The sequence below is a fragment of the Dreissena polymorpha genome, chromosome 10, assembly GCF_020536995.1.
Source record: "Dreissena polymorpha isolate Duluth1 chromosome 10, UMN_Dpol_1.0, whole genome shotgun sequence".
Classification (NCBI taxonomy): domain Eukaryota; kingdom Metazoa; phylum Mollusca; class Bivalvia; order Myida; family Dreissenidae; genus Dreissena; species Dreissena polymorpha.
Window position 1 is genome coordinate 65,996,542 of NC_068364.1, and position 22,362 is coordinate 66,018,903.

A 22,362-nucleotide genomic window follows, 5' to 3' on the forward strand; every position below is an offset into this window, starting at 1 on the left:
GCGTTAAATTTGTATTTTGAAAGAAATGCAAACGGGCATTTTAGGCGTTGTTACGTATTGTTAAACAAAACACTATTTATCGATTGATATATGTATGACAGTGATTAAACAAACTTGAATAATTATATATGAATATATTGATCAGTTGAACATTAAATACTTTTCTGTGGACTCTATCATAAGTATTTTTACATTATGCCAAAATGGCACTATTGATTCACTACTTGCTTAGAGATCAGACGAAAGCAGTGACGTCACTCGTCTATACTATAGATATAATTCCGTTTTACCAAGACTGTGCTTTGATGGAATGTTTTTGCCGTGTGTTGACTTACAAGTATATTCCACGCTGTCCTGTGTGCTTTTTGTGAACAAATCCCGCCCGGTTGAAGTCTTAACCTGACATAATATTGTGTCTTGTTAAGTGAAAGCTGGTCATAATGCATGTGCGTAAAGTGTCGTCCCAGATTAGCCTGTGTAGTGCGCACAGGCTAATCAGGGACGACACTTTCCGCTTTAATGGTATTTTTAGTTTCAAGGAAGTCCCTCCTTACCGAAAATCAAGTTAAGGCGGAAAGTGTCGTCCCTGATTAGCCTGTGCGGACCGCACAGGCTAATCTGGGACGAAACTTTACGCACATGAGTTAAGCCCTGTTTTCTCAGAACACGACACATATTGTAGTATCAAACGCTTTTTTAGCCCAATTTGGCTGTTCGCTCTCTGAAAACAGGGCTTAATTCATGTACTTACAGTGTCGTCCTCGATAAACCTGTGCAGTCCGCAGTTCATTTAGAAGAGACTTCTTTAAAAAAAATCAATTCAAGCAGAAACAGTCGTCCCAGTTTAGCCTGTGCGGACTACATATTTGATGCAAAACAATTTACCGCTTTTCATTGATCCCGTTTTGGATTTGTGCATGACGTTTGGTGCCACTGGTGTTATGAGTTTTGTATCCTAGTGTTGAAACTACAGGGGCAAATGTGAGGGATTTTCTTACAACAAGAAACTATTAAAATCAGATTTAAAAAAATCTTCGTAGGACTTGCATTTGTTAGATTGTATATCTAAAGTTTACTTTCTGAATTACGTAAACTGGCATAAGTTCGAAACATATTGCCCAATTGATGCAAAAAGGTACCATGTGACATTTAAATAAGAATGAACATGGAACCTTTTTGCACCAATAGGGCGAATTATTTTTAATTATCATAAAGTAATCGTATGATTTTGATCAGATACATACATACACATTTTATTGGTGTACAGATGCCGCATTTGGTATTCTTTTTCTTTTCGTCCCTGTCAATGTCAATTGTCTATCTGACGTGATTGTTCATATGTATTGCGTTGGCATGCGTTATACATGTATGTTTTCGATGTTCACAATTTTGAAATTTTTGCAAGCAGCCAAGTCTGGTCTACGCCGACACGAATCACCGTCGGACCGCATCGAAAGTCTGCTCGATACGCGACCTAAGGAGCGCTATGACATCCAACAGAGGTCGCCTCAAAGTACCGGAAGTACTAGACAGCCGCCGCTCCAGAGGCAGCGAAGTTTTGAGAGACCGAAGTCCATGTACGACAGCCCATATAGCGATCTGACGTACACTTCCCCTTATGAGCGGAAATATGATAGCCGCCCAACAGACGATAAGCCCAGGTATCAGAGTCTAGACAGGGCTAGTACGTTTGACAGCAGCCGAATTTCATCAATTACTCCATACGAGAGTCCTAAAACGAGAGACTCCGCGCTATTTTCACCTCTTGACGGCGCACGTAACCGAACCCCTGAAAGACATAGGTTCGAGAGAACGAGCTCGTTCGAAAGTCCGAGGTCATTGAAGTACGACAGCTTTCAGAGTTACGACGGTTCGGACTTGTACGCGAGTCCCCGACTGATTGAGACGTACAGGTCTTATGGTAGCCCATCAGCACAGATAACGAGGCTGGACAGAACCCTGACCCTTGATAGCCCACGCAACATGACCAGTTTTCTGCTCGATAGCCCGCGAACCATGTCCAGTTTGCCCAAGTCCCCGTATGACCGTTTGCAAACGTACGAACCGTTACTGTCTGAATCACCTCGAAATGTAAGCCATGCTCAGATTCCTTACGAAACGCCGAGACTGACCTATGATAACCTTCGATTTAGATTTGACAGCCCCGTTCTGTCTCAAGACGATACAAGAAGACCCTACGAGCCGCAAAGGCGCTACTCATTGGGAAGAGCGGACGCTCCATCGGCGATTCCCAAACTGCCATCTGATAGGCCTACCATTCTCGAGCAAAATGAGGATTCGGTGAAACTCTCTTGGCTCCCGGCGAGGACCTTTGCACTTCCGGAAGATTCTCGACACGTTTCGTACGTCGTAGAGTCCCGCGAGCTTCCAAGCTTGGATTGGACCCGGCTTGCCTCCGCTGTACCGGGAACTACATACACGGCGTACAATCTGAGACCGGATAGAGAGTACGAGTTCCGGGTTCGAGCCCAGAACCGACACGGCGTCAGCGAACCTACTTGGTCTGCTGCGGTGGAGAAACGAGTTGGTTAGTTGGTCTCCAAAAGTAACATTTTATATCAGAGTAACTTCAGTGTAATGTTTGATATTTTAATGAATGTTTTTTTAAGACCCTATCAGGCTTATCCTTAATTTGCAATTTGATTAATTTCTGATGTCTGGAAAGTTCATTGAATTTCAATTAAAACAATATTAAATATTTACTGTACATCTTAAATTATCATATTATATATACGAAATCATGTGTCGTTTTATTAGCAATTGAAATCAAATACGCCATTTGTTGAAAAAAATTATTTAAGTTGTTTCAAATCGCTGGTTTATTAAACATTTCTTTAAATAGTTACATGTTTTATCCAAATGTATCTATACAGCCTGTAATGTACGATCATTTAACTGTTTATTACTTATTCTAATATATTCTTAAAAAATGATAAGAAGCACGGTTTAAGAATATTAATCAATGCACTTAAACTTTATACGCGAAAAACGAATGGGTCAATCGTGAAACACCGACTATCTCCGGAATCCTTCGTAAGAAAGATGCAATAAATTGTCTGCTTATCCAGAGTGCCTTGTGGTTTTGTTTGCCGCATAGTCCCAGCATGTGTTCGGCATGATACATACTCCATTGGAGTACCAATGTTCCCACTGTATAATTGATTGTTATGGTGTTGAGTATGGTTTTTACGTGACAAAAAATTCGAGCAGGTTTTTTCGCTTTCATTTGCCCTAAGACGTTTTTTTATCGAAACAACAGAAAACCGCCATACACTTTATGTCTCTTGCAAATTAGTCAATTTATTTGTGTGATTTCTTACTGCACGTTATCTCTAATGCAATTCATTGGCATATGCTTTTAATTTTAGATCGCAAGAGCGCAACGCAAATCCCGGAAGTACGAGGTAGGTCTGTCGATAAGCTACCGGCTAGTTGTAAACTTCCGGCGTATGGTGTAGATATAAGTCATATTTTACTCGTTCCAAATAATATTAATTAAACAATTCTGTAACATTCAATAATCGTGGGGGGGGGGGGTCTCGTTGTTCTCATCAGTTGCCCCATTTGACAGTTCCAAAACAGGAATGCAGAAAAGGTATTACAACTTTCAACTTTCTCAATGATAACTGGGTGTTAAAGGGGCCATTTCGCATATTTTGGCATGTATTGAAGTTTGACATTAAATGCATTATATTTATAAATGTACACATTGGATCTAAAAAGATCCAGTAAAAAAAGAACAAAATTTAAGAAAGAAGAAAAGTAACCCCCAACTGGGCTCGAACCACTGATCCCTGGAGTAAAAGTCTATCGCTTAGTCCACTCGGCCGTCTGTGATCTTAACATGAGTTATTAAGTTTATACTTTATAAACGCAATCCTCGTAGTATCACAGAATATAAAGACAACAACAGAACTCTCCCAAATAATACAATCGATTCGTTGCAATGCTTTATAATTTTCAGGTTTTACAGTTGGCCAAAGATGCATATAATGTATATTTTAGAGCATGGTAAATGTTCACTGTTCAGTGTAACTGTTCCTCACAAATTTCATAACTACAACGAAAATTTGCGAATCTGAAACATTTGTTTTAATTTTATAAATTTGCCAAAACGTGAAAAGGCTTTAAAGCCCTTATATTATGTAAAAGTACTTGCAAATAATGTGTTGGTATAAATATTAGTTAAACAACATACTCTTTACTTTTATGTATTCATGAGTATCATGTATGTGTCCCGATATATGTGTGGCAGCATGTTATGGTCATACACCTTAAAAGTATTGTATATTTATTTATTTGTATTATTGTTCCGCGATTATACCTGATATCATTTCGGTATCAGTGACCCCACGGAGCCGCTCTGACTCCCCGTGGCTAAAAGTAACCATGGATACAAAGGTGCTTTTAATTAAAGCTGACATTACAGTCACGATTGCTGAACGTATTCGATCAAATTGTCGATCCAGCTTTAGCAGATAATTGTATGTTAATATTATTAATATAAATGTACACATGGACCTGTCGATCAAATTTCAGCGCCGCCCCGTCTTCCCACACAGCGACCCGTCGTCACGGACTACGGTGAGGAGACAGTACGGTTGGCATGGCGTCCGGTGGAGACCTATCAAACCCAACGAACATCGCCGGTTTCGTATAGACTGGAAGCGAAGGAATTGCCCGGTAAGTCTTTGCTTTGTTGTCGTTTATTGCGCCTCTTTCAAATCGACTTAATGACACTTGTGTGGCGACGGCGATGCCATCATTGGTAGCTAATGCGGACACTTAACTAAAATGTTAATGTGCAGAATTTTAAAACTGAAGGAACTGTGAGTTTGCATTTGAGACAGGCCTTTTTCACTTTTCGTGGTAAACATGTTTAGGGTGCAGATCACGTGACTGTGTTGGGTTCCCTTTAAACGTTAATGGATGTAAACACGTCGGCAAGTCTCCTTTGTTTATGCTGCTTAATGGCCATGTGAAATACATCAAAACTACTGTCTTTAATAAGCACATTTTCTTGTTAACAAAACTGCATGTATACTGCACGAATGTGCGTGAAATTCTGTCACCTATTTCATACGTATTCAATGATTTATTCTTATACCTTAAGATATCGACACAAACTGCAAGAAAAAACTGTCTTTTGTGCTTTAAAGAGTTTTGCAAATGTATTTCAATAACTTGAGATATTTGCAAAAATAGAGTTCTTGATGGTGTGTTTACATTCTGTCTAGCCCGAATGTAAATACTTGATAACTCCGTTGATTCTGCACCCTGATGTTCCTATCGTAGGATTGTCGCGTCAGAGAAGAATACTTTAACTTGACGTTAACTAGGCATCTTATTAAACGTGATGAACAACTGAAGCACTCTAAATAAATCAACATAATTTACGACAAGGCATGTTCTATTCTTTTAGAAGTTATTATGTCATTATCTTTTGGGGATATAAATAAGGTGAGCATAGATGTTCACTACTGTATTTAGTTACACTTTGCGCTGAAACGGGTTAAATTTCACAAGAATACGACGGAAAAAGAAGGTGCACAAACACTCGGTTTTGATTTGTGTCGAGTTCTTTCTTGCAAATAAAATGGTATGCTCTTTTGATTGTTTTAACTTTTAGTCAATTCAGCTAAGAATGCATTTTCAGAAAAAGTATGGTGATGGGAGTCTGTATGTACATTTATTTTCGCTTAAAGTTGTTTTTACATTTAATTATTTAAGGAAATTATACAGTTTTTTGTGAATTTAATTGTACAGGAAAGGACTGGATGCCAGTTTCGAGCCGCCTTCGTGACACCAGCCACTACCTTTCCGACCTTCCCAGTGATCGAGACTTCTTGATCCGAGTCCGGGCGGAGAACGATTTCGGTATCAGTGAACCCACGGAACCGCTCTGGCTCCCCAGGGCTAGAGGTAACCATTGAAAATAATGTGCATTTAAAGGTTCTTCATACTCTGTTTTCATGACCAATGTCCATATGTAGTGGGTATATCTCCGCTATGCAGCAAAGGCGTTATTGTTTCCTTTTGTTTTAAGCCTTTCCCTAATGTGCCATTGTTCACCGTATGTTAAAGATCCTCCTCCTTATGTATTCTCAAATTGTATATTCAGTTTTGTAAAGGCCTTTTCCATAGTGGAATTAATAACACTTTCTAGTATTTATTGACGAACCATCTGCACTTTAAAGAAGTTGAGCCGTTTCCATCGTATGTTCAGGAGCTTGTTCCACTATGCAACCTTCTCCATGCTTCAGTGGCAAAAAGACTTCGAGATGAAAAACAATATTTTCAATAAAATAAGTATAGCGACAATTGGTAACGGTTCTCCATTTCGACTTAAACGGAAATTCGAGATAACAAAGTTCAACTGCAATTGACGTTTACTTAAATGCTATCGTCAAGAAATGATAAAAGAATCAACCTTAAACAATCGCGTAAAACAGCTTTGTAAAACATAATTCCCAAAGCATGTGTCTACAAAATTTGCAAAAATATTGGTAACGTATTTCGCCATTAACATTTCCTTGCACCCTCTGCAGCGTTCCCTGGCGTTCCCGTTTCACGACCAGAGATTGTTGATTACGAAGACACGTGGGCGAAACTGTCCTGGACTCGGGTTGATATACCTTCCTTCGCATTGGACGAGGTTCCTTTGACGTACATGATTGAGGTAATGGAATGCCTCAGCTTGTCCGTTTTTTTTACCATTTAACCTTTTATTTCTTATAAATTCTACCGTGGTAACGTCCATTTACCGTTTGGGAGTTTCCAATGAATATCTAGATAATATTTTTTTGTTTGCCTTTTAAATTGCCTAAAAGTCAAATCGACTTCAATCAGTACCTTTTAACCTTAGTTTAAACCTATTTATTTGAGCTGGATTGCATAAAAATTGAAAGGCTTATTTGTAACGCTCTCGAGTCAGTTTCCTGGGACTAGAACCAGTACTTGGTGTCTATGGAGGAGATCTGAAGAACGCTCCCACGGTGGGGATCGAACCCGTGACCTCCCGGTCGCAAGGCGGACACCATATCCATTTTACCCTATTATAACCAGTTTAAATATTCGAGCTTTCATTTACCAAACTATGCCAAATTATGACCAGTTTGACCACCTGTTGGGTCTAATGATGGCCAGATTTAAGTAGAGTCAAATTTTGGCCGACGTCAATTTAAACCGATATAGCTGTTTTAGACTATAATTTCATGTATATAACCTTCGTAAAAAGCTTTGCTAATTATTTGACAAACAATTTACAGATGGAGGAACCACCCCATGACTGGCGAACAATTGCCAGCGACCTGGACGATTCGGTCTACATCGTGGACGGCCTTCGACCCGGTCGGGACTACCGATTCAGGGTTCGAGCCAGGGGACCCACAGGCACCGTCAGCGAGCCGTCACCTGCAGTGTCTCTGTACAAAGCGCTTGGTACGTTATAACTTGTTGACTGAGTATTCTTTTTTGTGAATTTCAATCATTTTATTTAATGGAGCTTGCGTTGTTGTTCTCAATTGGTGGTACAGCTGGAGTTTTTATTTGTGCTTACTAATTGCTTATTAACTATAGGATGAAAATAAACACGCGATTTATCCACCAATCTGCCATCCCATAAAATCCTTGAAAGAAATAAACGTAGCGTTAAATCACTCCTTATTACAGCAAACAAATTCTAATAAAAATGTTTTTGGCCTTTAACGCAGGCCCTTTTCTTATCTGCTTTTTCTTTATTATTTTAAGCGACTGTTAAGAGTTTTTATCCATTTGTTTTAAAGCAAGCAGCCACGCCCCAGTTGACCGCCTCCAAGTGCTAGAATATGAACCGGACACCCGCAGCGTGCACCTGTCTTGGTCTCGCGTCACCATCCCGCCGTATAGCAGCGACGAGGAGCCGCTTATGTACATGATTGAGTACCAGGAGCCGCCCCTTCCGGACTGGAAACCGTTGGTTACTGGTGTGTTAAGATCAGACTTATTTTTTATTTTTCTTAAAGCGGCGCTATTGTTTTAGGGGAACATTATTTTGTTTGAGAAGCTAAATAGAAATAATAACGTTTCTCGACCTATCTATAATTATGACGCCGATCCGAAATTATCTTTTTTTCCAAAATTCATTTCGTATAATTACCCCTTCTCTAAATCAAAATCCACAACCCCCTTTATGAAACGTGTTTGTTTGCCAGGAGACCGAAATAAGAAATAATATTATTTTGCTTTATGTAACATATCATTAAATAATTCTCTGTGGTCGTAGGTATTGCATACTTCTGACGTAATTGCTTTTGTTCTTATATTTAAACAATTTAGCAATCGGGGCCCTGGCTTTTTGTGATTTCTTAATCATACACATATATTATGTGCGTCTGCAACAGTTTGGTGTAATACCTCGGTTCTGCCGATGTCTGCGCTCACGGGAGAGGCATTCCTAACAAGACACGCGGTCTATCATTTTGATTTTTATTGCGATTTTCGGAAAAGGACAGATGCATCTTTAAAATGATTCACAATTTTAAATAAATAAAAGGCAAGAGCACTTCTCGGAAATGTGGTCATTTAAGAATCGAACCATTTCTGAATTAAACTTACTAGAATCGTACATGAAAATGAGTTATGCTATTAACATTTGTGTTCGATGGAAGCCAGTTCCTGTCTGTTCCTCTGCTAATGAATATTTGTTAGAGCTTCGAGTTATCTCCATTTCTCCATTCAATATCCTGTCAGAGCCTGTGGTTACCTCCCTTCAACATCCTGTCAGCGCCACGGGTTTCCTCCTTTCAACACCCTGTGAGCTCTAATTCAGCAGCCAGTATCGGCTAGATCCTCATGACCTCGATTTCTATCAGATTTATTTGAAACAAAGCTAAAGGTTACTTGTTTCTGTACGAATTTAGAGTACCAATATTCGTTAGATTTAAACAGTATGCTGTATTTTTGAAACTGATCTCAAAGGGTTATAACAACATTCAAGAAACAAACCCAGTAGATAAATTATCATTACAATTCGTGTGTATAATGAAAGGTACGAGAACAATTGCCTATGCAATTCAAGCCTTATAACTTTTAAAGCAAACATTAAACCCGATTGAAAGTCATGCCAAACCCCACAATAATTTCTACAGATATATTCCGTTAGTGACCAGGTAACTGTGTAACTAATTACATGTATGCCTGATGCATCGGAAACAGTGTACTCAACATTTATTGTATACAGGTGTATATATTTCATATGATCTCGATGCACCTCCAGGTATCCCAACCACCGGCTACAGGGTCAGGCACCTGGATATGGACAGGGACTATCGGTTTAGGGTCCGAGCCCTTACACCATACGGGCTCAGTCAACCGTCACACGAACTTCCGGTTACAATGAGACAAAAGCCTGGTAAGAATCGTCGTCATCATCACCAGCAAGAGCAGCTGCATCATAATCATTATCATCATCCGTAGCAGCATCAACAAAAAGTCGTAATCATAATAATTATCGTCGTTTTAAGCAGTATCAATCGATCAATCATTTCGAGAATTGTAATGTACAGTGTTGTCATGAAAAAAGGGGTTTATTATGACCTGCATGATCATATTAATTCATCATGATCATCATATGCCGTCATCTTTTTAATCATCGTCCTCCTCATCTTCTTCTTCATCAACACCACCACGACCATCAAAATCCACCACGAGTGTCTTTACGACCATTATTTGCTTCTATAAAAGAATATCTCATGCGACTTTTAACAAATGTATGTACACACGAGAAATTCCTTTTATTTAAGCCTATCACGCTTTGCCGGAAGCAGTCGTCATTTCTGACGTGGAGTCTGACTCTCTCCGGTTGTCCTGGCGACGCCCACTGGACGACCTGTCTCGCCCAATCAGCTACCAGATCGAGATGCGCGAGTCGCCATTCGGCCAATGGGCGCCAATAGCAACACGGGTCACGGACACGACGTACAGGGTCACCGGTAGGTGGAGCAAAATTAGTTCTAAATCCGCGGATCCGTGGTCTTATTGTTCAAATTTAGAAGCTCACGCGTTGTTCATGGCTGACAACCCTCGTTCTTCTTGCGCATCAGTCATATGATTTTTCTAGGAGCCCACACCAGTTTTATAGATCATATCCCACCCTTGGTGCAAACAGGTACATATGACATTGAAATAATAAGGCACACGCTATCTTTTGCACCAATGTGGCGATTTGGTTGTGGGGCCTGACACACATTATTTATATAGCTATATAGTTATATAGCATCCGACACCTTTCGGTATGTGTTTTCATCAGACGTTTATATGCATAGCGATTGACCAAGATTTTATAACTGTGTTTGATGCGCAACAAAATCGGAAAAAGTTATATACGTATCATCCAAAAAACGCTTCGTCAATCATAGCAAGAGAAATGTTATAAATGAGTCTTGTTCTTAGAACTAGGCATAATGCATGTGCGTAAAGTGTCGTCCCAGATTAGACTGTGCAGTACGCGTAAGCTAATCAGGGACGACACTTTCTGCTTTTATGGAATTTTTAGTTTCAATGAAGTCCCTCCTTACCGAAAATCAAGTTTTCTCAGAACAAGGCTTAAATATTCTGACTGGTACATTGATTCGATAGTTAACTTGTTCTGCAGGATTGCGGCCGACCCACGACTACCAGTTCCGTGTGATACCCCAGGCGGACACCGGCTACCTTGAACCGTCAGTGACCGCGTCGCTAACCGCGCTACCAGGTGCAGTATAACCTATTATGTCATTTTAGTTTAAACTATATATCTTACTTATATAACCACCTAATGCATAAATATAAATAACAAACTAGTTTGAACACATTGCCGATGCCTCTTTTACTTATGATACTTACGAGTGATGGAAGTGATAATACGAAAATGTAAGTCGATTCTGTTTACCTAAAAACGCATGTATCTATACGATTGTTTGCATGAATCCCCAAATGTATGCTATTGAATCCTTTAAGCAGTATATATGTGTGATTGAAAATCATTTCGCTCATTGATTGTATGTTTAAACTTAAAATGCACTGTGTCCAATATTTGTGCGATTTAATTACTTTGTTAAGTATGTGTGTACTTTAAAGCATGCAAAATCGTTGAATCCACAATAGTGATATTTATATATGACACAAGTTGAATAAGTAGAAGATGTGTCCATTTGCATCAAATATTTAATTTTTGTCTTACTTCGCGCAGTGAGACCAAGGTGGCCGATTGAAGAACCACAACTAAGGGAGGTGACTCCTCAGTCAGCAATGTTGTCATGGAAACCAGCGGAGCTTCCGGCATACCAGCGCATGCACACTCCGATTCACTACAGCGTGGAGATGGCGGAACTTCCGTCGTCAAAATGGGTGCCACTGGCTAAAAGAGTGCCCGATACCTCCTTCCATGTTACAGGTCACTTCAGTTTTCTTTTGTTTATGAGCGTATGTTTTAGAGTTTATTAATGTATAATGGAAAACATGGGAGAAATGTAATGTTCGGATACCCATCAACAGGTTTAATCTTACAGTATGCTGTTATTAAACTTCAGGCCTGAGACCCGACCGAGACTATAAGTTCCGGGTCATGGCGGAAACAGAGCCGGGGTTCAGCTCTACCAGTATGCCAACAACTCTGTACAGGAGACCAGGTATGCTTCAGCAAAGCACCGACAGCATAATGACAGAAAACACCAACAATGAGTGCTAACTTTTTGTTTACCTTTACGCATTTCAAGTGTTCGGAAAATCATTCTTGCCTTATTCACATTTAAAGTGTTAAAAATAAAATCCTGTTCAACATATATGTTTAAACAATTGCAACTACTATACATTTAAGCTCATAGGCGTTCAGTTATCCTAACTCATATTTCCAGTCCCTCGTTTCTCGACTAAAGAGCCGATAATCAACGAGCTCAGCCAGAGCGCCGTCAGCCTGTCTTGGCTCCCGGCCGAGGGAGGTCTGGATGTACTGTACGAGGCAAGTACACGTTTATAATGGTGTGAAGAATGTTTCCAAGTAGATGAATTTGCTAAGAACAAATCATAATAATATTAATACATTTGGCATATTGGCGCTATATAGAAAGCGAATGTATATACTTATATTCCCTGTTCTGATATGACATAAAATTGCATGTACCTGTAAAACATAGGGTAAACACGCAAACCTAATATAACTATGTCTATCACGTATCTATTGGAACATAATATTACCTTTAAATACACCACTTAGGTGGAGATGCAGTCGCCGCCCGGTATTGCCGCCTGGCGGACCCTGTACCGAGACCACCGGACCCCCAACGTGCGTCTATCGGACCTGCGGGCGGACCTGGACTATCTTGTCCGCGTTCGTGCCTACGCAGAATCGTACCAGAGCGAACCCACACTGCCCGTGTACATCCCACGAAGGGCAGGTGCGTACATTCTTATCAAAGTGGATAATTTCAGTTCATTAGGTCAATCATACAGAGTCGTTCGTTGTTAACAATTAAAAATGTTTAAGTAAAAAGTGCTTGTTATTGTTAAGTCTTTTACAGAAACAAGACGCATATGTTTCAAGGGAAAGAGTGAACGAATAAAGCTGAAAATATATGGATTTTATTTCTGGTCGTCTAAAGCGTTTTTTCTTAAGCAAAGCATACAAATCACAATCGTTACTAATATGTTATCATTGGCGTGTAAAAATACTTTCACACAATGTGACATGTTCCCTCAGGATTTGCAGAAACCGATTAAAATTGTATTTTAGTTGCTGCCAATGTGTCCCTTATATCTATAAGTATACGTCGACATGAACAAAGGTATTTTTGGAGAGCTCTTTAGATCTACGCCCTAGACACAATGTACTGCTTTTACCCAGGAAACAGACTCGAGAGAGCGTTTCAATAAACCCCAGCTTTCGATTCGATCGCGCTAAAATAAATTTTCCAGCCCCGCCCCGCCTACCCATCGAGGAGCCGTACGCCGTCTCGATAGGCGCCGACTACGTGAAGCTGCAGTGGCGTTCGGCGGACCTGCCCTCTCATATCCTGGACTACGCGCCAGTCACGTACCGGATCGAGTCTCAGGAGGCGCCGAGCTCGAGCTGGGCCGTGGTGGCCCGCGGAATCACACACACAGATTTCAAGGTACGGGGATAAAACATAACTGCGCGTTGTTTCATATGCATGAGCACTCAATGTTTCACCTGTATAGTCATATCCGTCGTGGTCGCACGCCATTTTCAGGCTACGTACGGTTTATACAGCATGAATGCTAGTTGTGGAAAATATTTGAGGACAGTCTGCCTCACCGATATAGCAAAATCCGTCGTGGTCACACGACATCTCAAGGACTTGGGTTTTGAAGTACGTCCTTAAATGTATCTTTATATAAGTGTGCACTTACGACTCATTTTTGTGACGTCAGTTACGGAAAAATGCTTTACATAGGCGACATTATTATATGTCTGAGATTGAGTTCGTCGAATTTATTGAAACATGAATGCGGCATTCCCGCATTGTTTTGAAAGAACCTGTATAATATATCGGGCAGTTGCAATTCGACCTTGATAATTAGATGGAGCTAAATGAAGTATTAACCCATTTATGCCTAGCGTCTAGAAAAAAAAGGCCTTGGCAAACAGTCTAGGCCCAGATGAGTTGCCGCATGATGCGGCGTCTCATCAGGGTCTGCGCTGTTTGCTTAAAGGAATTTCTGTAAGAAATGTTCTAATTATAGAAATAAACATACTAGACATCCCTAATTTTGGAAATAAATTGATCCAATTTAGAAGGATTGGAGAGTCCACTAGGCATAAATAGGTTAATTAGCCTCTTATCGGTGTATCAGCGTTAGGGCAATATGTTTTCCTTCTGGTCGTTTCTCTTTTCGTCTGTCCGTCAGTTCTTGTGCGAACTGGATTCTGCGATTTCTCACAATCTGCCGAAGAATTTTATATGAGCCTTATTCTGTCACAACTCGGCTTAATGCATGTAGTTAGAATGCCAACCCAGACTAGCATTTGCAGTCCTCACAACTGGGCTTAATACGTGTAGTTAGAATTTCAACCCAGACTAGCCTGTGCAGTCCTCACAACTGGGCTTAATGCATGTAGTTACAATGTCAACCCTGACTAGCATGTGCAGTCCTCACAACTGGGCTTAATGCATGTAGTTAGAATATCAACCCAGACTAGCATGTGCAGTCCTCACAACTGGGCTTAATGCATGTAGTTAGAATGTCAACCCAGACTAGCATGTGCAGTCCTCACAACTGGGCTAAATGCATGTAGTTAGAATATCAACCCAGACTAGCATGTGCAGTCCTCACAACTGGGCTTAATGCATGTAGTTAGAATGTCAACCCAGACTAGCATGTGCAGTCCTCACAACTGGGCTAAATGCATGTAGTTAGAATATCAACCCAGACTAGCCTGTGCAGTCCTCACAACTGGGCTTAATGCATGTAGTTAGAATGTCAACCCTGACTAGCATGTGCAGTCCTCACAACTGGGCTTAATGCATGTAGTTAGAATGTCAACCCAGACTAGCGTGTGCAGTCCTCACAACTGGGCTTAATGCATGTAGTTAGAATATCAACCCAGACTAGCATGTGAAGTCCTCACAACTGGGCTTAATGCATGTAGTTAGAATATCAACCCAGACTAGCATGTGCAGTCCTCACAACTCGTCTCAATGCATGTAGTTAGAATGTCAACCCAGACTAGCGTGTGCAGTCCTAACAACTCGGCTTAATGCATGTACATAGAATTTCAACCCAGACTAGCGTGTGCAGTCCTCACAACTGGGCCTAATGCATGTAGATAAAATGTCAACCCAGACTAGCATGTGCAGTCCTCACAACTGGGCTTAATGCATGTAGATAGAATGTCAACACAGACTAACGTGTGCAGTCCTCACAACTGGGCTTAATGCATGTAGTTAGAATGTCAACACAGACTAGCATGTGCAGTCCTCACAACTGGGCGTAATGCATGTAGTTAGAATATCAACACAGACTAGCATGTGCAGTCCTCACAACTGGGCTTAATGCATGTAGATAGAATGTCAACCCAGACTAGCGTGTGCAGTCCTCACAACTGGGCTTAATGCATGTAGATAGAATGTCAACCCAGACTAGCGTGTGCAGTCCTCACAACTGGTCTAAATGCATGTAGTTAGAATGTCAACCCAGACTAGCATGTGCAGTCCTCACAACTCGGCTCAATGCATGTAGATAGAATGTCAACCCAGACTAGCATGTGCAGTCCTCACAACTGGTCTAAATGCATGTAGTTAGAATGTCAACCCAGACTAGCATGTGCAGTCCTCACAACTCGGCTTAATGCATGTAGATAGAATGTCAACCCAGACTAGCGTGTGCAGTCCTAACAACTCGGCTTAATGCATGTAGATAGAATGTCAACCCAGACTAGCGTGTGCAGTCCTCACAACTGAGCCTAATGCGTGTAGATAGAATGTCAACCCAGACTAGCAATTGCAGTCCTCATAACTGGGCTTAATGCATGTAGATAGAATGTCAACCCAGACTAACGTGTGCAGTCCTCACAACTGGGCTTAATGCATGTAGTTAGAATGTCAACCCAGACTAGCATGTGCAGTCCTCACAACTGGGCTTAATGCATGTAGATAGAATGTCAACCCAGACTAGCATGTGCAGTCCTCACAACTGGTCTTAATGCATGTAGTTAGAATGTCAACCCAGACTAGCGTGTGCAGTCCTAACAACTCGGCTTAATGCATGTAGATAGAATGTCAACCCAGACTAGCATGTGCAGTCCTCACAACTCGGCTTAATGCATGTAATTAGAATGTCAACCCAGACTAGCGTGTGCAGTCCTCACAACTGGGCTTAATGCATGTAGATAGAATGTCAACCCAGACTAGCATGTGCAGTCCTCACAACTCGGCTTAATGCATGTAGTTAGAATGTCAACCCAGACTAGCATGTGCAGTCCTCACAACTGGGCTTAATGCATGTAGTTAGAATGTCAACCCAGACTAGCGTTTGCAGTCCTCACAACTGGGCCTCATGCATGTAGATAGAATGTCAACCCAGACTAACGTGTGCAGTCCTCACAACTGGGCTTAATGCATGTAGATAGAATGTCAACCCAGACTAGCGTGTGCAGTCCTCACAACTGGGCTTAATGCATGTAATTAGAATGTCAACCCAGACTAGCATGTGCAGTCCTCACAACTGGGCTTAATGCATGTAGATAGAATTTCAACCCAGACTAGCCTGTGCAGTCCTCACAACTGGGCTTAATACGTGTAGTTAGAATTTCAACCCAGACTAGCATGTGCAGTCCTCACAACTGGTCTTAATGTATGTAGTAAGAATGTCAACCCAGACTTGCATGTGCAGTCCTCACAACTGGGCTTAATGCATGTAGTTAGAATGTCAAACCAGACTAGCATTTGCAGTCCTCACAACTGGGCTTAATACGTGTAGTTAGAATGTCAACCCAGACTAACGTGTGCAGTCCTCACAACTGGGCTTAATGCATGTAGTTAGAATGCCAGCCCAGACTAGCATGTGCAGTCCTCACAACTCGGCTTAATGCATGTAGTTTGAATGTCAAACCAGACTAGCATTTGCAGTCCTCACAACTGGGCTTAATGCATGTAGTTAGAATGTCAAACCAGACTAGCATTTGCAGTCCTCACAACTGGGCTTAATGCATGTAGTTAGAATGTCAACCCATACTAGTATGTGCAGTCCTCACAACTGGGCTTAATGCATATAGTTAGAATGTCAACCCAGACTAGCCTGTGCAGTCCTCACAGGCTATTTATACTAAACTGAATTATCATTTTCAAGAGACTTCTAGAAACGAAAACTCTTTTAAAGCGGAAAGTGTTGATAATGATAAGCCTGTGCGAACTGCATAGGCTAATCTGGAACGACACTTCACGCACATGCATTAAGCCCAGTTTTCCCAGACCGAGGCTTATCTTCTCTAGGTGACGGGTCTGAGCCCACAGAAGGAGTACTCTTTCCGGGTGCGGGCCGAGAATGACTATGGCGTCAGCGACTCTACCCGGACCATGGTGGTGAAGAGAAGATCTAGTAAGCATGCTTCCCGTAAAAGGGTCGGTTCACAGATTTTTTCATGTATAGAAGTTTATCATTAAATGCTATATAATGATAAATGTAAACATGGGATCTAAAAAGCTCCAGTAAAAAAACAAGAGTATAATAAAACAAAGAAAAAAAATTACCCTCAACCGGACCACTGACCCCTCAAGTAAAAGTCTATCACTCAGACCACTCGGCCATCCGTGCTCATACAATGAGAGATGTATTTTATACTTCAAATAAACAATCCTCGTAGTATCACAAAATATAACGACAACAACAGAACTTTCCAAATTATTCAATCGTTTCGCGTTGCAATGGTTTATAATTTTCAGTTTTTTATCGTCAAAAGATGCATATAATGGATATTTTAGATTATGGTAAATGTTCAGTATTACTGTTTTCTCAAACATAACTACAACGAAAATTTGCGGATCTGACACAAAAAAATGTTAATTGAGTCAATTTACCAAAACGTGAAAAGGTCCCTTTAAGCTTCTGCACTGCTGCGAACTGTTTAATAATACATCCTGTATGAAATGGTACTCTGAATTTAGGAAATGATCAGTTAAAAAATATATATTATATATATTATAGTTGAAGATGAATATAGAATCAACGCCGTGCCATTTATTTGCTGATAACATGATAACAAACGAGACGGCTCGGAACAACAACTTTTAAAATGAAATATTTGTCACGATAGTATGACGTAATAGCATCATTTATTTGAAGTACACATTTTTATTAAATCGTGATTACACATATGTTCTCATAATTTCTCTTCTCCGGCTCTTAAAATTATATTAAGATCATCTTCGGGTTTTAGGTCAGTGATATTTGAAATGCACACAATTAAGGATTGCTCAGTTTGATTTTAAGACTTCTTAATACCAGTAACAATTCACTGTCCGTCCGTATTTCAGTCGCGCCTATTCTGCCGTCGGAGCAGCCTCTGATCTACGATATCGTGCCCGGCTCGGTGCGTCTGTCCTGGAGGCCAGCGTCACTGCCGTCTTACGTGACGTCAACGTCGCCTATCACGTACACGTTGTACATACAGGAGCACCCGTTCACGTCATGGCGACCGCTGGTCAAAGGTATACTCAGAATGGGGAACACTAAATCCCTTGATGTTTAAGGATAAATGCTCGACTCCCATGATTCTGTTGCAACAATAACATTACTAAATCATTCCTTATAAACATCTCATCGACCAATATTTATAAAACGCATTAATATTGGTCAAAAAGTAAAGATTCAGTAATTATAAGTTTCATTGCTTCGACATACGTGATAGCTTTGGAATCCTTTGGAGTTTATCGGATAAGCATTTTACGTTTTAACGAAACATACAGGAATTGTATATGTCATTTGCTCTAAGCACTTTCGAACACATGAACATGATATAACGCATTTCCTTTAAAGGATTTTTTCAGTGGAATAAGCATAGCTTACTTTTATGAGAACTGGTGCCCTTAAAATGCATTAGATTCATTTTGGTTTACTATGTCTTTAAGTAAGTGCATATGTATATATATAAATATAAATCGAAGTTAGATATCCTGATGTTAGTGACTGATAGAAAACCTAAAATAAATAATAATACATATGATGTCAAATATAATAGTAAAAAAACGTCAACTCAGCGCGTCGTGTAAGGCTTCACTGTCATGTAAGTGGCTGAGTTAATGTTTAAACTACTATAAATCTAAAGTAACACAACTAAACAAACCACACTCTTTATCGCAGGCGTTCCGCACACGTCATACCACGTAACCGGCCTTAATCCCGACCGAGAATACAACTTCCGGGTACAGGCGGAGAACGAATACGGAAGTAGCAAGCCAACGGAGCATGCCCGTCTGCTGAAGTATGAAGGTGAGGTTTGGGGTCGCGACTACACGGTTTATTTGTTAAGACGTCTGATGGATTGAATTCCGTCGTAATTTTATTCCGTATTGTACCTGAGCAGGGGACAATTAACATATTAATTAATTTAAAAAACGTTGTTTACTGATTTTGTTGTTTTGAGGCTTAGTAAAATAATAGTTAAATGTTTGTTCGTACAGAATATTTGTGATAAACAAATCAAAACTATTTTGACTAGTCTTCGGGAGTTCTTAAAAACATAGCACTTAAAAAAGAAATTGTAATTGGTAATTGGTATCGTATAAATAAAAAACTATTTTCGTGAATGATACACATATCAATCTTCTAGGACATGATGATGTTGTGTCCATAACGTTTAATGTTCTTGTACGTAGTTAGTTGTTTTAGATCGGTTTATTCTGGTGCAGCGAAAGTTTTTTAGAAACATTTTTAGTTCAACAAACATTATGTAACTATTTATTTCAAAACATATTATTATAATGTGTGAGGTATGTCTCAATTAAGTTACATGTACATGTTCATCTATTTTATTCATATCTTTATTCTCACGTGTGTCATTACTAATTGTGTACATGTTATATGTGTGCACGTTTGCTTTTAGTCGAAAAGACTCAGGAGCGGAAAGGTGAGATACAGTGTATTGAAAGTGTGTATCACGAAATAACACATTGAACACGTTAACTCGATTTTAATTGTTCCACCACTGTTGTCATTTGATTGAAGTGTACGAGCTTTTAAGGGGTGCAACTTTACATATGTTATTTTCATCTTAACAACATTTTACTAATTTATCTAATAATATTTTAGTGTAATTATCTAAATACGCATCGCTTAACATTTAATGACCATGTTCTGAATTAACATCCAAGTTATCTGACACAATTGCGACTTTCGTGTTACGTAAGGGTAAAAAACTGCACAGACACGTGGGTAATGATCTGTATAAAGGTTCCATCTGATAAAAAAAACGCATCTGGGAAAACTGGACTGAATGCATGTGCGTAGAGTTTCGGTCTAGATTAGCTGTACGCACAGGCAAATCAATTACGACACTTTCCGTTGATGTTCGTTTAGACGAACATTCCATAGAAGCGGAAAATGTCTACCAAGAATAGGATGGACGGACTTCGCATTTGCATTTAGCCCAGTTTTCCCAGAACGAGGCCCATATACTACAAAATTATCCAAACGGTTTTAGACCGGTTATCACGGTGACCATTGGATCCAAACAACAATTTGCATGATAGCTATTAATCCAATTGCTTCATTTCCTATGTTACACACACTGTCCTGGATTAATTCTCCACACCCGTTCCGGTATATTGAAAAGAAGTATACAGGCAGAATTTAAAAGTGTTTGAAATAACTTTTTATTATAATCTTCCAACGTGAACGTGATAAAACGTCACTTTATTATATCACGGATGAACCTATTTTAATGATATTTTCTGTATGTTTTCTTTCTGCAACAAGTATGTTCCCATGGACAAGTTGTTCTATACTTAGTTCACTTTAAAACACTTTTGTGCAGAATGAAGGGCAAAATTTTATGTTACCTTTAAACATTTCTCTGATAGGTTGGCCTGTTTGTCAATGTACGACCTATATACTACTAATGCCAGAGTGTTGTTGTTTCATTTCATCCACTAAATAACACATGTACACGCCCAGCAGTGCAAACGATTGGGGTTTGTTCATATCAAAACAACATAGGCTGCCACGCGAGTGTTCAATGTTGAATTTGTATGTTGTTGAATCAAACAGATGTTGAATACGTGTAATCGTCATATAATAACCACACAATAACACTAAAATACTGAGAACGTAGAAGAGCTGTGTGGTTTTTGGCCGTGTCATGTATACATGATAATTTAAAACGCCGGGGGTTTGAGCTTGAATGTTGTTCAATAGTTGATAACACCGCAACAATTACTGAACTGATCGTGATTTTGGTTGTTGTTTGTAGTCATTTATCAAATAGTTAGACTGTTGTAAATATGGCGTAATAGAATCACTAGAGACTAATAAACAGGCTTCGGATAGCCTCATCATTTTTCCATTCCATAACAGTGCACCATGGATGCTAAAACGAAGGTTAAGTATATATGCAGAATTTGTTTTTCGAAGATTTATAAATCATTGTTTATGCTTGTTTGGTAAAAAAAAATGCACGAGGTTAAAAACGGTAGTGTCTATTTTATGTCAGGTTTCTGATTATACCTCGGATAGTGACTCCAATGCGTTTCTACGTGTTTTAAAGAAAGAAATCTATAAACTATTATGTATCGCAAAATAAGAGCTTGGTGCACAAATATCTAATTTAATTAATACTAATAACACGTAAGCGTTCAAGCATTCACCGTTCACGTGTTTGCATTTCCAAATTCCATCAGAAAATAACGTTTTCTTTTTAAGTCGTGATACAACTTTACACTTATACAAGCTTGTTAAAAGTACATTCCCGTACTTAAAATCTATTTTATTCCGTATTTGCCTGCAGTTGAGACATGTATTTTAAATATTTTGCTGCTAAATTTCAGACCTTTGGCGCCCAGTTTCGGTCCCTGAAATATCTGATTTTGACGAGGAATTTACTTCAATGAATCTAAGATGGCGCCCAACTCCGGTTCTAAATTTCGATCAGCGCCAACTACCAGGGCGGTACACCGTTGAGAAATGGGAACCAATCCGAGCCGAATGGAAACCAATTGCTCGGGGAATTCCGGACACTACGTACCGCGTGCGCGATCTTCCGAAAGTTCCCGACCACGTGTTCCGTGTCCGAATGGATACGGAACTTCCCGATCTTGGAGAACCTTCCCTGCCAGTTTCTTTCAGCCGCTATCGAGGTAACACAATCGTAAGATTTGATTTTGCATGACTTGTACACTTTTAGTCACGATTTTAACAGCATATTTTACCTGAATATTGGTTTGCTTTGGTCATTTAAATTTATGAGCACAGGTATTCTTTAAAAACCGTCTGGAAGGCTCAACGTATAAACCAATAATTTGTACCAGAAAGGCAAAGCAGGCAAACTCAATTAAATTGAAAATTTAACTGTTAACTTAGTTTCTCTTATACGGAGGATCAAGTTGAACATGTCAATTTGATTACAACGAAAGTTTTGAATATGTTTTGATGTTCTACTTTTTCAATATTCATCGCCTACAGTAACCGCAATGTATGTTGTAATGTCTGATGTGACTAATGAGACCCGTTGTTTCACAGTTTGAACAACTTTAACGGGGCTTAATGCATGTGCGTAAAGGGTCGTCCCAGCTGAGCCTGTAAAGTCCGCATAGGGTATTCAGGGACGACACTTTCCGTGTTTATGAATATTTCGTTGAAGGCAGTCTCTTCTCA

General features: G+C 39.9%; 1 protein-coding gene across 1 annotated transcript in view; it reads left to right on the forward strand.

Moving 5' to 3' along the window:
• Positions 1 to 22,362, forward strand: part of LOC127848620 (titin-like) — a 94,775-nt gene that overhangs the window by 14,388 nt on the left and 58,025 nt on the right. Inside the window, exons 15-34 of the mRNA XM_052381182.1 lie at positions 1,409 to 2,548; positions 3,390 to 3,425; positions 4,561 to 4,704; positions 5,788 to 5,943; positions 6,570 to 6,700; positions 7,290 to 7,461; positions 7,806 to 7,985; positions 9,278 to 9,412; positions 9,804 to 9,992; positions 10,655 to 10,753; positions 11,231 to 11,434; positions 11,571 to 11,669; positions 11,895 to 11,998; positions 12,254 to 12,434; positions 12,952 to 13,148; positions 16,989 to 17,094; positions 18,030 to 18,203; positions 18,856 to 18,984; positions 19,598 to 19,621; positions 21,537 to 21,845. Of these exons, the coding sequence (XP_052237142.1) occupies positions 1,409 to 2,548; positions 3,390 to 3,425; positions 4,561 to 4,704; positions 5,788 to 5,943; positions 6,570 to 6,700; positions 7,290 to 7,461; positions 7,806 to 7,985; positions 9,278 to 9,412; positions 9,804 to 9,992; positions 10,655 to 10,753; positions 11,231 to 11,434; positions 11,571 to 11,669; positions 11,895 to 11,998; positions 12,254 to 12,434; positions 12,952 to 13,148; positions 16,989 to 17,094; positions 18,030 to 18,203; positions 18,856 to 18,984; positions 19,598 to 19,621; positions 21,537 to 21,845 (3,909 nt within the window). The remainder of the gene's footprint in view (positions 1 to 1,408; positions 2,549 to 3,389; positions 3,426 to 4,560; positions 4,705 to 5,787; positions 5,944 to 6,569; positions 6,701 to 7,289; positions 7,462 to 7,805; positions 7,986 to 9,277; positions 9,413 to 9,803; positions 9,993 to 10,654; positions 10,754 to 11,230; positions 11,435 to 11,570; positions 11,670 to 11,894; positions 11,999 to 12,253; positions 12,435 to 12,951; positions 13,149 to 16,988; positions 17,095 to 18,029; positions 18,204 to 18,855; positions 18,985 to 19,597; positions 19,622 to 21,536; positions 21,846 to 22,362) is intronic.